Source organism: Saccopteryx leptura, chromosome 3, assembly GCF_036850995.1.
Source record: "Saccopteryx leptura isolate mSacLep1 chromosome 3, mSacLep1_pri_phased_curated, whole genome shotgun sequence".
Classification (NCBI taxonomy): Eukaryota; Metazoa; Chordata; class Mammalia; order Chiroptera; family Emballonuridae; genus Saccopteryx; species Saccopteryx leptura.
In genome coordinates this window covers 165243106-165258826 of record NC_089505.1, presented here as the reverse complement: position 1 = coordinate 165258826, position 15721 = coordinate 165243106, and the positions used below count along the sequence as shown (strand labels likewise).

General features: G+C 39.9%; 1 protein-coding gene across 1 annotated transcript in view; it reads left to right on the top strand.

Moving 5' to 3' along the window:
- ABCD3 (ATP binding cassette subfamily D member 3) overlaps positions 1-5636 on the top strand; it is a 105353-nt gene extending 99717 nt beyond the window's left edge. Inside the window, exons 22-23 of the mRNA XM_066376738.1 lie at positions 1140-1196; positions 4040-5636. Coding sequence (XP_066232835.1) covers positions 1140-1196; positions 4040-4117 — 135 coding nt within the window. The 3' untranslated portion in view covers positions 4118-5636. The remainder of the gene's footprint in view (positions 1-1139; positions 1197-4039) is intronic.
- The last annotated feature ends 10085 nt before the right edge of the window (positions 5637-15721 follow it).

Sequence of the window (15721 nt, the reverse complement as noted above, 5' to 3'; positions counted from 1 at the left end):
CGATGGAAGTGCCCTGGATACCCTGGCCCGTGTCTCTGTCAGCCTCGAGGGACCCATTTGGACAGACAGTGACCTAGAGCAGGTTGTCTCAGTCTCAGCACTGTTGACCTTTTTGGCTAGATAATTCTTAGTGTGAGGCTATTCTCTGCACCGGATGGTGTTTGGCACCATTTCTGTGCTCTGCCCATTAAATGTGTATAAGCACTCTCAGTTGTGAAAGTCAGAAATGTCTACAGACATTGCTAAATGTCCCCTAAGAGACAAAATCACACACACACATGACCTCCCACTTGAGAACCACTGATCTAGAGCAACTAGTTATATCAATTAGTGTTTTTGTTTTTTTAAATCTAAAGTTCAGATCTCTAAAAGCTTATTCACGATCTAAACTCCAGTATTAGCTTTTTAAAACCAAAAGACTGTTTTTTAATCATCATTTTTTGGGTAGCCAAACTTGACCTGAACTAACAAAAGATACTTAAAGGCCTTTAACTATTCTCATTCCACAGTGATGCTGTAGAAAAAACAGTTGTGTGTTTAATTACAGAATTCTGCCCCACAACACTCTGGGGTGGTAAATACTGCTTTTCTGAGATCTGAATTCCAAGGCACATTCCAAAATGGGTTTCTAATAAAGGATTATGACCTTGTATTTGAAAAACAAATTGACTGTAGGCAATATATCGATTTAAATTTTCTGTTATTTTAATTGATTTTATTGGAGTGACACTGGTTAACATAATTATATAGGTTTCAGGTGACTAATTCTGCAACACATCTCTGTACACCGTATTTTATGTTCGATTTAATTTTTCTGATTTTGACCTTTTGCTATTTCTGTTGTTCTTATACACTTTTCATATTTTTTTAGACTAACTAGAAAATGTGCCAGGTTATATATTTTCTGCCCAAAACAAAATAATACACAATGCTGACGCTTGTTTTTTTTTTTCTTAAAGAACTTTATTGATAACTGTATTACCTTGAACATTTGGCATCAGTTGTAATTTTTTCTTTTTGACATTAATTTTTAGCTGTAGCTACTAAAGACCATCATTTTAATACCTTAAAATATATAGAGTGGTTTAAATAGTACTCTGTGCTATTGATGTGAATCTGAGTCCTGTTCTTTGTGTTAGGTCGGCATCACCCTCTTCACTGTGTCGCACAGGAAGTCTCTCTGGAAACACCATGAGGTTCGTATCTCTCACAGTGAATGATCAGTGAAGGTTTACTTATTTATTTATTTTTGTGTGGGACAGACAGAGAGAAGGACAGACAGGGACAGACAGACAGGAAGGGAGAGAGATGAGAAGCATCAATTCTTTGTTGCGGCACCTTAGTTGTTCATTAATTGCTTTCTCATATGTGCCTTGACCTGTGGAGGGGGGGCTACAGCAGACCGAGTGACCCTTTGCTCAAGCCAGTGACCTTGGGCTCAAGCTGGTGAACTTAGCTCAAACCAGAGCTTGGGGTCTTGAACCTGGGTCCTCTGTGTCCCAGTCCAACGCTCTATCCATTGTGCCACCGCTTGGTCAGGCGTTTATTTTGTTAAATGTGTGAATTCAGGTGATTATGGTTTTAGATTTCTTGGTGTATGTTCCCTTATATATCTATACCTTAAGGGAAAAGGGTGATTCTGTCTCAGTATAGTAAAATGAAGTAGGATTTTCTTAAATAGTAATGTAGTTGTCAGTATTGAAAGCTACAATATCTAGAAACAATTCCTTTTATATATGAGAGATTTTAGAGAACCGGTTGTTGGTTCTCCAGTTTTATAAATGACTGTCATATAATGACTGACTAAAATTTGCATAATTTTATCACAACTGTGGCTACGTAAACTTTTTCTTACCATCTAGTGTTGGAGAACGGGAAAGACTCCTAAGAAGGATTAGATCCCGGAAAGTCTAGGGATATTTTTAGTGGCAGTCAGGACCGCAGAGAACCTGAATGATGCCAGCTGTGTTCATCCTTGCATTGTAATAAAGGAGATTCGTCAGGTGGTCACCTCCGTCCACAGAGGTAGTGCAGCCGGTGTGCACGGTGCCTCGTCCCACCACTGCAGCAGCGCCGTGCTCGCGATCAGAGCAGTACTTTTCAGCTCTTTATGTCAAGTGATCAAGTCCTACAGATAAACCCAGTTTAGTCCATTTTATTTTCTTCCTAAATGATATAAAAATTTTAGGTAAAAGAAGGGGTTTGAGAAAAGTTGGTACAGTGGTAAAGGTATCTTGTCTCATTAAATACACTCCTAATTGAGCACCTTTTGTGCCAGGTACTAGGCTAAGTGTCTGAGGGATGCAGAGTCCTCTTTACCCCTAAGAACCTGTGGTGGACAGCAGTGTACACATGATAAAGTGAGAGGCATGGGACTGAGGTTAGAGACCCTGGCTGCAGACACCACTGTTTCTGGCATCAGTTGCTTCCTTCCTATACTGAAGTCACTGATCCTGGTCTGCCTTATAGATAACCATGAGGATTAAAGAGATAGCCTATATGAGAGTACTTCATAAAATGTAGTGAAATTCTATGTAGCTCTGTGACTTTTAAAGATAGTTTTTATTATGGCATTATAATTTGCCCATATTTTCATGAATTGAATGAGAAATTGAATAATTAGAAATCAGAGCAGTTTAAAATATATACAGTATGTCCATAAAGTCATGGTGCACTTTTGACCGGTCACAGGAAAGCAACAAAAGACAATAGAAATGTGAAATCTGCACCAAATAAAAGGAAAACTCTCCCAGTTTCATACCTATTCAGTGCAGTTCGATGTGGGCTCACGCACAGATTTTTTAGGGCTCCTTAGGTAGCTATCCCGTATAGCCTCTACAGACTCATCACTGACTGATGGCCTACCAGAACGGGGTTTCTCCACCAAACTGCCGGTTTCCTTCAACTGCTTATCCCACCGAGTAATGTTATTCCTATGTGGTGGCGCTTCGTTATAAACGCACTGATATTCCCGTTGCACTTTGGTCACGGATTCGAATTTAGCGAGCCACAGAACACACTGAACTTTCCTCTATACTGTCCACATCTCGACTGGCATGGCCATGGGCTGCTCCGCTGTGTACACGGTGTTACATCATCATCTGCGCATGTGCACATGCTGCCACATCATCCTACAGAAACTGGGAGGGTTTTCCTTTTCTTTGGTGCAGATTTCACATTTCTGTCGTCTTTTGTTGCTTTCCTGTGACCAATCAAAAGTGCACCATGACTTTATGGATATACTGTATATACATACCCTTGTGTTTTCTTAGAAGTTCATAACCCTAACAACCATTGAACAGTGAGAGGACTTGGGTTTTACCTCTCTTCTGGAGATACGTATAGACAAGCAGCAAAATAACCATCAGACTAGTGATTATGTGATGGAGGAATGATAGGAGGAGGGACAGCAAGGTTTATAGGCCAGAATAGCTAAGAAATAACAATATAGAAAACAGAGAAACAGAAGTCTTCTGTAAATAAAAAAGCCACTTAAACAGATGCTTTATTAACCACTGTCCTGAGCTTCTTCATAGGATTGGATGTTAGCCCACTGTATAGCTCTTTCTCTCCTCTGCTAAATCCCCAAACAGAAGCTTTTAGTCAGGTTCCAAGCTCATCTAGGAAACATTATTAAGGAATTATAAAGACTGCCTGATTGAACAGACTTGCGCTTCACACAGTTTGACCTATTGTAAATCAGATCCTTGGTTGTGGAGTCATAGAAACATTCTTACTTATGGGAAGCTTATAGATTTGGTTTTTTTAAAATAATGAGAATGTCTAGTATTTTAATTCTCAGAAGGTCAAGTACCATATCCATTCTAAGCAGAGTCATAGTGTTGTTATTTTTAAAAAGAACAGACTTCTTCATTTAGTCCTACCTTGGAGAGCTATATGCATTTCTGTGTATAAACTTTTCAAGATTAGTGGCTTGAAATAATATTTTTTATCATTTACTTGGATAATAATCTACATAAATTTCTGACAAGAAGGAAATTCTCTTAGTTATTGATTTCTCCCCCTTTTTTTCCCGTAGTACTACCTGCATATGGATGGAAGAGGAAATTATGAATTTAAACAGATAACAGAAGATACAGTTGAGTTTGGCTCTTAGAATCCGGAGAACTGTACCTGCTTCAATGAAATAATTACAGAACACATTTAGAAATTCCAAGTACATTGTAAATTAAAGTTGAGCTTTTTTTTAAACAAAGCAACAAATTAACTAAGTATAAAGAAATCGAGAACAAGTTGCTAAAAATTTAATATTATATAGGATATTACTAATTGTGTATATGTTGGTTTAATTATTAATATGTACTAAGAATGACCTTATTTTTGTGGTTAAAAAACTGCCTAAATTAAATTGGGCTTTAATCAGTGTAACCTGATTCATCCTGGGATGTAAACCATTTGAAGTCAACTAATTTGACTCTTATGGTTCTATCTTTTCCTTCAATGAAGAACCCTCTTTAAGCCTGGGGTCATCACTTGTCCTGTTCTAATGAGATAGTTTTGAGTTTTATTGTCTTGTGTCCCGTGATGGTGGGAAAAAGCCAAATCATAGTGTATTATCAAAATGTACAGCATCAGTGCAGAATAACATTCACTACACGGTGGCGCATTTCTGTAGCTGCCACAGCTATACTCATTCCTTGTGTATGTCTTGGGGTACATTTGACCCCGGGAAAGACATTTGAATTTTCTTTGGCCAAATAATAAATGTACCCCTTTCAGTGGGCAGTGTCGAGTTGTTTTGAGGATTCTTTGTGGTGATATAACAAAAATATATGCAGTTTTGCTTTACAAGAGGTGATTACCATGTTTTACACCCGATCTTCCCAATGTTTGGGATGTTAAAACACAAAGTCCTTACATGTTCAAGTAAGTTCAGAATCTTACAAGATGTTTAGATTTTTTTTTCAAGAATTGGATGGATTTGTGTACAGTAAAGCCCATTCATTAACAGTGTGGTAGTTACATGGTGTTAAACTCCAGGTGAGCTACCAGAATGCACTACATGAAGCAATGCAGTGAATCTGCAGGGTTCTAGATGTCTCTGTGATTTTATGTTTTAAAATGTTATACAGCTAGTATTCACATGAGTGAATTATGTTCTGTAGGTACTGATTAATCTCTGTGAATCTTTAATAACTTTTTAATATTTGGGTTATTCTGTTGAACTATCCTAAGAAAAATTGATTTCACCTCACCAAATCACCATCAATGACCACATATATTATTTGCAGAGGAAAAACTGAAACTGAATGTGATCAATAAGCTAGATATGAAATCAGTTTGATCAAACTGGGGTTCAGAAAGGGGCATTTAAAATTTTTGTTCTGCATAACTGGTATTGTTTTTTTGTGGAATTAGTTATAAGAATTATCAGCTACCAAAGTAATACTTGATGTACTGATTTCATAATATTTAACATTCAGTTTTTACCACTTTTTAATGTACTTGTATACTTGCTTAATTTCTGTTCAGAAATTTTTAAAATCAGATATCCTATACATTCTTTGCTTGTTCTTTTTCTGGTATATAAATAATGGGTAGTTCATACATAGTTTATACAGTCTTGACTTGAAAAACACAAAAATAAACTAACATTCAGAAAGCTTTTTTTTGTACCCAGTGTCTCTTTTTTTTTTTGAAAAGTTGTGTCATATGTGGTTTAATAAAATAAAATTTTCTTTTAGAAAAGCCACGTAAACCCATTAGTGTACCTCCTAAATGCTACCAGGTAGTCAGGAGACCTTCATATATATTAGTCTGGGGAAAGATTTTAAGGCATGGGGTAAGTTTGAGATTTTTGGATTTCTAGATTACCCTGTACCTACTAATAACTGCCTCCCAATTCCTCCTGTAATGATTTGTACTACGCACATTTTTTCTTTCCTTTTTAATTTAACAAATATTAAAGAACCTCACCAACTTGAGTCATAGAGGAAGATCATCCTTGAGAATCAGTGTTCATAGCAGAATGATGTGTCTAAGAAGGCTCGCAGTAAGGAAATCCCATGTTCCCAAAACATGCTTGACCATGGGACATCTTTTTTCACATAATTTCTATGAACATCTTTTATAGATTGTACTGGGCAATGGAAGTTTAATCTGAAGAATGAAGAAAAAGAACGAACTTCTATCCATAATCAGCACACTGCATACCAAGTTGTCATTCCGTGTTGAACACCAAGTTTCCACTTTTTACATAATGAAAAGATAGGGATGTAAACAACGAAGGTTGTTTGCTGTGCATTCACAGGATAAGTGTACCCAGGGTTTGCCTCTGCAGGGGAGGTAGAAGTTTGCTTCTACCCTCTACGGTTTTTGGCTGGGCCAGAGAATTAAGTAGAAATAAGGCAGAGTAACAGGAGAAAATCATACAGGTTTTATGTGACACTAGGGAAATGAAGACCAAGGCAATGGCAGAACCTAAGTGCTTCCATACTAGGCTCAACCAGAGGCAGCTGCGGGAGACTCACTGTGTGAGAGGCTACGGGAAGGTGAGAATTCCTCTAACAAGGCTTGTGTAGAGTTCTCTGTCTCTACATCCTGACCTTGATGTTAAGACTATTACTTTCCCTCAGTACAGGGAGGACATCTTCCATGTGGGCGTTTAAATCGCCTGTTTTCAGGAAGAAAAAGAGAGCATCCTTCTTTCAAAGGCTATTTTTTTTAAGTGCCTTTAGCTCAAAATCGTCCTTATGCTGAAGTGGCATATTTCGGGATGGCATATTCTGCCACCCTTCACCTCTTTCTGCATTTCTTAATGATTAGCATTTAGCTTAAAACTAAGATGGTATTATAGCATCTATCATTTTCTTACATAATTTTTTACTTTTAAGCTTGCTGTTTATAATTTACCTAAAAACAGTGAATTTTCTTCTTTCACACAGACTTTATTTTAGCAGTTAGTTGTAAGAAACTTTTTTTTTTTTGTGGGAGACACACACAGAGACAGGAAAGGAGAAAGATGAGAAGTATCAGTCATTAGTTTTTCGTTGCGACACCTTAGTTGTTCATTGATTGCTTTCTCATATGTGCCTTTACCTGGGCTGTAGCCAAGCCAGTGAGCCGGCTACCTTGGGCTCAAGCTGGGTGAGCCTGCACTCAAGCTGGTGACCTCAGGGTTTCAAACCAGGGTCCTCCATGTCCCAGGCCAGTGCTATCCACTGCACCACTGCCTGGCCAGGCTAGTTTGCCTAGTTTTGAACTTCTAGACACACTTTTATGTACAGCTCCTTTTCCCTAAGTTACTGACACTGATTCATGGTAGATTTGGCAATAGTTCCTTCACCTTTATTGCTGCATTATGCCGTATTATTTTGCTCTATAAGACACACCTGACCATATGACACACCTAGGGTTTTAAGAAGGAAAATAAGAAAAATATTCTGAACCAAATGGTGTGTTAAAATATTTAATAAAATAATGTATTTTTTGCTCCACAAGACACATAGGCATTTTCCCCTCCACTTTTTTGGGGGGGAAAGTGTGTCTTATGGACTGTGGTTCTAGCCATTGGTGAGATGTCTGTGTCCCCTCTCCACCCCTCGTCCCCTGCCCTGCTTGTGTGAAGTCTGAAACAGTGGCTAAGTGGTGGGGGAAAGCACAGAGAGCAGAGCTCTGCAGACTTCCCAGGGAGCACACACATGAGCTGCAGAGTGCAGATTGTGCTTCCGTCAGTCTTGTTGGGCCTGAGAATTTCCATCTCTAGCTAGCTCTCATGACGCTCAAGTCCCCAAGCACACTCTTCAAGTGTCGTGATCCAGTGTGGGAGTTCTAGCTGGGGACTAAAGAGGCCATCACAAGTTGAGTTGCAGCAGCTTGGAGAACGTTCTCTGGTTTAATGATTCTGGCCACTCCTTCCCACATGTTCCTTCATTCTTAATCATTTACAGGTTGATTTTTTTTTTAAAGTATGAAATTCAGTGCAAGCATTCTGGTCAAGTTGGCAATCCTCTTCAGAAACTGAAGATGGCGCCACAATCTTAGTTATCAAGGACATTCAGAGTGCCAAAGTTATATGCTAATTTGCAAGGGTAATGTGTTTCCCTGCCCCTTTGAGTGTTAATGTTTCTTACTCTCCAGTCTGATACATGTTCAGAGAAGACATGTTACTCTGAAAATGCTTTTAAAAAATTAGTAATCATAATTTGCAGGTGGGGCATAGTTATTTGGTGGTTTTTGAAAATTAGGCTAGACAAAGATTATGTCAAGAGAAGTTTTTAAAACACTTTTTAGAACTCTGTTTAAAAAGAACTTTCCGCCTGACCTCTGATGGCACAGTGGATAAAGTGTTGACCTGAAACGCTGAGGTCGCCAGTTCGGAGCCCTGGGCTTGCCCAGTCAAGGCACATATGGGAGTTGATGCTTCCTGCTCCTCTCCCCTTCTCTCTCTGTCTCTCTTCTCAAACATGAATAAATAATAAAATAAAAATAAGAAATAAAAAGAACTTTACATCTTACTTTTCAATTACAGTTTACACTCATTATTATTTTGTATTAGTTTCAGGTGTACAGCATAGTGATCAATCATACGTTACAAAGTTTTCCCCAATATTTCCAGTTCCCACCTGGCACCATACATAGTTACTACAATATTATTGACTATATCTCCTATAATATACTTTACATCCCTGTGACGATTTTGTAACTACCAGTCTGTACTTCTCGAAGCCTTCACCTTTTTCATCCAGTCCCTCAAACCCTCCTCCTCTCTGGCCACCATCAACCTGTTCTCTGGATGCATGAATCTGTTTCGATTTTGTTCATTTATTTTGTTCTTTAGATTCCACATATAAGTGAATTTATATGGTATTTGTCTTTTTCTATCTGACTTACTTCACTTAGCATAATAGTCTCCATCCATCCATGCTGTTGCAAATGGTAAGGTTTCATTCTTCTTTATGGCCAAGTAGTATTCCAATAGTATATAGGGTTTTCAGAAAGTTAGAAGTGGAACTGCCTTATGACCCAGCAATTCCACTTCTGGGGATATATTCAAAGAAACCCAAAACATGAATTCAAAAGAATGTATGCACTCCCCTGTTCACTACAGTGTTACTTACAATAGGCAAGATATGGAAGCATCCCAGGTGCCCATCAATAGATTATTGAATAAAAAAGTTGATACATACATACAATGGAATTTTAGAACCATATTTTAAAGTTTATTAAATTTTGCATGTTTAAGATGAATCACAACTTCTGTTTCAAAATTACTTAATTTTTAAAAAAATTTTCCCAGAGAAAGTATTATTTTAATTGTTAATTATTGATACTATAATGTATAATTATGGGATTTAGTCTAAAAGGAACTGAAGAGCTTTAGATCAATTAGTGCACTTGACAAAAGAGAAAACAATCCAATTTTGCTGAAGTTCTCTTGAAAGAGTTTGTTCCTTGCCTGACCTGTGGTGGCACAGTGGATAAAGCATCGACCTGGAAATGCTGAGGTCGCAAGTTCGAAACCCTGGGCTTCCCTGGTCAAGGCACATATGGGAGTTGATGCTTCCAGCTCCTCCCCCCTTCTCTCTTCTCTGTCTCTCTGTCTCCCCTCTCTCTCCTCTCTAAAAATGAATAAAAACAACAACAACAACAACAAAAAAAGAAAGAGTTTGTTCCTCACAATAGGAATAATCCTGACAGACCTTTGTGTGACAAACCTCTGGGCACTCTGTGGTCTACAGATGGAGAATCTTGTCTATGCTGTATTTATTCTTCATTTGATTTTGGGTTCTCAGCAGGCTGCATTCTGACTCTCCTAGGTCTAGGAATGCCCCATTGGGTCTAGAACTACTCCCAGCCTCTCAGTGCAGGAAATGATAGAGTAGGCCAGTGGTTCTCTGACTTGATGGTCCATTAGAATCACTCGAAGGGCTTATTGTTCGGCACAGATTGCTGACCCCTATTTTACACCACTCACAAAAATTAACTTGAAATGGATTAAAGACTTAAATGAAAGACCTGAAACCATGAAACTCCTAAAAGAAAACACAGAGAAAAGCCGACTGATTTGGGTCTTAGTCATAAATTTTTGGAAAGCATACTTAGAGCACAAATAACGAAGTAAAAAAGAAGTGGGACTACATCAAAATAAAAGGCGACACACTGCAAAAGAAACAACAAAGTGAAAGGACAACCTATGGAATGGGAAAACATTTGCAAACCATAGATCTGATTAGGGGTTAATATCCAAAGTAGATGAAGAACTGATACAAATCAACAGCAAAAAGACAATCCAATTTAAAAATGTACATGTGCAAAGGCCCTGAATAGATCTTTTTCCAAAGAAGATCTATGCATGGCAAACAGGTCCATAAAAAGGTGCTCAGCATCACTAGTAACTAAGCAAATGCAATTAAAACCACAGTGAAATATCACTTCAGGCCTGTTAGAATGGCTATTACCAAAAAGGCAAAAGATAGGAAATTCTTGTGGAGAAAAGGAAAGCTTGTGGTCTGTTGGTGGGATTGTAAATTGGCACAACAACTTTGGAAAACTGTATGAGGCTGCCTCAGAAAATTAAAAATAGAACTACCAGGTGATCCAGCACTTGAACTTCTGGGAATACATGAACACTAACTCAGAATGATGCCTGCACACTCATGTTCATAGCAGCATTATTTATAGTAGCCATGACATGGTAACAACCTGTGTCTATGGTAGTTGAATGGATAACAAAGATGTGTATGTTATATACACACACAGAGAAATGTTATTGAGGAAATTCTACCATTTTCAAGGATGTAGATGGGCTTTGAAAGCATTAAGTGAAATAAGTCAGACACAGAAAGACAAATACTGTATGATCTCACTTATATGTGAAATCTAATAAGAAAAAAATCCTACGCCAAGCACCAAACACAGAGACCAGATCTGTGGTTACCACAGGGGGGAGGTGGGGAAGGGGAGATTGGAGGTAGATAGTCGAAAGGTACACACTCTCGGGTATAATAAGTACTAGGGTTGTAATGTGCAGCATGATGCCTGCTGTTTACACTGCTGCATGAGATACAGGAAAGCTAAGACAGGAGATCCTGAGAGTTCTCATCCAAGGAGAGATTTTATTGTAGCTACGTGAGATGATGGATGACAACTAAACCTGTGATTGTCATTTCACACTACGTGTAAATCAAGCCATCATGCTGCACACCTTAAACATACACAGTGATGTATGACAACGATGTCTCAGAAAAACTTGAAAGAAACAAAACTCACACAGATTGCTAATTCAGTAAGTCACAAGTCAGGGTTATGAATTTGCTTTTCTAAGACTTTCTAAGGGGACGCTAGTGCCACTGCTCCGGGAACTGCACTTTGCGAACCACGGGACTGAGCTAACGATGTAGCAAAGTGATGGCTTGCAAGTATCCAGGAAAATGAGCACGTTTTTTTCAGGGAATCTGATATGTACACGAGATTTAAGCTTCACCACCGTGAATACAGCTTTTTTTTTTTTTTTTTTTTTTTTTAAGAAAATAGCATGGCTTGGCTGTTGAAAGAGGGAAAATAAGAGGATATTAAAAACGAGGACAAGTGGGAAGCCAGGGCGCGGAGTGAAGTGTGAGCAGGGTAAGGGCGGAAGGTCAGGGAGGCCCGGGGCCTGTCCTACAGCGTGCGGCCAGACTCAGGAGCGAGAAGGCTCCTTTCCTACCTTCCCACCAGACCCTGTCACAGCAACTGATGAGTGAAATTCCACCACTACTCTCTCGTTTTTAATTTGAAGAGAATGACTCTTGGTAAAATATTGTTATGAGCCATTGACATTTTAATGTGAGTGATTTTTAACTTTTTTCTTTAGTTGGGATAGTATAATGATGTCCTTTGAAATGCCAGTCTGTGCTTTTTTCCCCTGGTACGTTCTTTTGCACTTGACCCTTCTGGTTCAGTCAGTCGCTGTTCTGTGACCATTGTCTTAGGAAGAGATTTGGCAGGTGAAAGAGAAAAGTGGAGCCCGCTCCCGTTCAGGACAGGATTAGAACACAGATAACAGATTTAAAGGGAACATGGTAAAATAATATTTATGAAGGTTCTAGTTAAGGTGGTGGAATAGTGGATGCTGTAATCACTCTCCTGGCTCCCACCAAAATTTCAGCTACATTATAGAACAATCAACCTGGAGAACCATCTGAGGACTAGTTGAACTTGAAGTCTTATATATAAATAAGAATATAAAGAAGAAGCCACATGGAGACTGGTAGGAGGAGCAGAGACATGAAATGGGCAGGCCCTGCACCCACATGTGAAGGTTGAAAATCCAGAGGGATAGCTCAGCTGTAGAGGTGCCCCGCTAGAAGGGAGGGATCTCAGCCACACACTGGGATCCTGGGCCTGGAACACCAGTGCCAGGAAGAGAAACCCACCTAACATCTGGTTGTAAAAATCAGCAAGAATTCTTCTGTCTGTTCTGGTGAGATGGAAGGCTGCTGGAAACCTAGGCATCCTCTTAAAGGGCCAGTGCACAAACTCTCCCTCACTGGCACTACTGGCCTCTGGAAGAGAGACAGTGGCTCAGTGGTGGGAGAGGAGCACCAGAGACTACAGGGAGAGACTGAGTTGTATGGCTTCAATGCAAGAGCTGAAGGAATGCCTGCTACTGTCCCTGTGTTGAGCTGTCCTCCTGTTGGGTTGACAGATACTATCTTCCCTGTGTTGGGCACTCTCCCCACTGGCCAAATCTGAATGTACAGTAGCCTGTGAATTCTTCTAGCTTTACCCTGACATCTCCCTGAGACCCTACCCTACCCGATTTACTGATGGTGGCAATCAGACTGAGCCTATGTTGTAATCTTTCTTTAAAAATTTCTCAAGAAATTCCAGTCAAACTTGGAGGTGTTGGAGACTTACATGGAACAGCTGAGTTGTGTGACTTCCGGGTGGGGGCTGGAGGGATGGTTTCCATGGTCACTGTGTTGAGCCCTCCCTCAGCATGGCTGAAGGGCAGCATCTTTCCTGTGTTGAGACCTTCCCCCAGTGGCCTGCAGTAGCCTGGTGAACTTTGCTAGGTCCATCCTAATGACTCCCTGACATTCTGCTTGACCCAGCTCGTTCATGGCACAAGGTTCTTTTGGGGGCAACCAGCCTGGACTTGTATTGCAGTCTTTAAAAACTCTGGTCAAGTTTGGGGCTTCCAGAAACATAAAGAGAAAAACTAAACTGTGTGGCTTCAGGATGAGGACTGGAAAGATAGCCACCATTGTCTTTGTGTTGAACCATCCCCCCAACACAGCCGAACCAAAATCTGGTTAGGCTGGTGAACTCCATTAGCTCCATTCTGATGGGTCCCTGACAACCCACATCATCCAACTCGCATTTTCTCAAGGATTTTTCAGCAACTGAGCCTTATGCACAGCTGGCAGTTGGTGGCAGGTCTTAGGATTCCTTGGGCCATTTTCTGGCCTGCTCCAGGCCCAGTACTGGTGGCAGCTGACTCGGTTTGCAGCATGGCCCTCTCAGGCACCTCAAGTCCTAACACAGGCAGCTACCAACCACTGATCACTCTATAACTCCTAACAGGTAGCCTTGAGCTGGTCACAGGCAGCATCTGACATTGACCTGCACCAGTCCCTCCCAAGAGGCCCCAGAACCAACACACTCATCACAGTAATGAAAAGCAAGGGCCTACAACAAAGACTACTCTAAGCAGCCAGGCTATCATTTAAAATTGAAGGACAGATAAAGAGCTTTCCAGAAAAAAAAAAAAAGCTAAAAGAGTTCATTACCACCAAACCCATATTACATGGAATGTTAAAGTGTCCCCTTTAGGAAAAAGGAAGGACAAAAAAAGAGGAATATAGTTATAAATAATAAAATGTTAATAAGTATGTACCTATCAGTAATTACTATAACTATAAATGGATTAACTGCTTTAATCAAAAGACAGGGTAGCTGAATGGATAAGAAAACAAGACCCATGTATATTTTGTCTACAAGAGATTTATCTCAGAACAAAAGATACAGACTGAAAATAAAGGGATGGGAAAAGATATTCCATGCAGATGAAAATGAAAAAGATGGGTTAGCAATACTAATATCAGACAAAATAGACTTTAAAACAAAGGCTATAATAAAAGACAAAAATGGACATTACATAGTGATAAAAGGATCGATTCAACAAGAGGATATAACTCTTCTAAACATTTATGCACCCAACATATGAGCACCTAAATATATAAAGCAAATTTTTATGGACATAAAGGGAGAGATCAACAGTAATACAGTCATAGTAGAAGATTTTAACACCCAGATCTTTCAGACAGGAAATTGACAAGGAAACAATGGCCTTAAATGGTACAGTAGATCAGCTGGATTTAATTGATAATTTCAAAGCATGTCACCTCAAAGCAGCAGAATATACATTATTTTTCAGTGCACACAAAACATTTCCTAGAATAGACCACATGTTAGGATACTAAACAAGCCTCAATAAATTTAAGAAGATTGAAATCATATCAAATGTTATCTCTGCTTACAATGGTATATAACTAGAAATCAATTACAAGAAAAAAACTGGCCCTGGCTGGTTGGCTCAGTGGTAGAATGTCAGTCCAGTGTGGGGATGTCCTGGATTTGATTATCAGTTAGGGCACACAGGAGAAGCACCCATCTGCTTCTCCATCCTTCCCCCTCTTGCTTCTCTCTTTCTTCCCCTCCTGCAGCCATGGCTCCATTGCAGCAAGTTGGCCCTAGATGCTAAAGATGGCTCCATGGCCTCTACCTCAGGTGCTAGGAAGAGCTCAGTTGCTCAACAATACCCAGATGGGCAGAGCATCACCCCCTAATGGGTTTGTCAGGTAAATTCTGGTTGGGATGCATACGGGAGTCTATCTCTCTGCCTCCCCTCCTCTCACTGAAGAAAATAAAACACCCTGAAAAACACACAAACCCATGGAGGTTAAATAACATGTTGCTAAACAATGAATAAGTTAACAATGACAAGGAAAAAAATTATAAGACACCTTGAGACAAATGAAAATGAAAACACACAAAATCTGTGGAATACTGCAAAAGTCATTCAAAGAGGAAAGTTCATAGCACTATGTTCCTATCTGAAGAAGCAGGAAAAATATCAAATAAACAATCTAACCTTATACCTAAAATAACTAGAAAAGAACAACAAACAAAGCCCAAAGTGAGTACAAGAAAGAAAATAATAAATATCAGAGCAGAAATAAATAAGAGTCTAAAATAAAATACAGAAGATCAATGAAACCAAGAGCTGGTTCTTTGAAAAGATTAAAAAAATTGGGCCCTGGCCGGTTGGCTCAGCGGTAGAGCGTCGGCCTGGCGTGTGGGGGACCCGGGTTCGATTCCCGGCCAGGGCACATAGGAGAAGCGCCCATTTGCTTCTCCACCTCCCCCTCCTTCCTCTGTCTCTCTCTTCCCCTCCCCCAGCCAAGGCTCCATTGGAGCAAAGATGGCCCCGGGCGCTGGGGATGGCTCCTTGGCCTCTGCCCCAGGCACTAGAGTGGCTCTGTGATGCCCTGGAGGGGCAGAGCATCGCCCCCTGGTGGGCAGAGCGTCGCCCCTGGTGGGCATGCCGGGTGGATCCCGGTCGGGTGCATGCGGAAGTCTGTCTGACTGTCTCTCCCCATTTCCAGCTTCAGAAAAAAAAAATAAAAAAAAAATTTATAAATCCTTAACTAGACTCATTAAGAAAAAGAGAGGATTCATAGAAATAAAATCAGAAATTAAAGAGGAGAAGTAA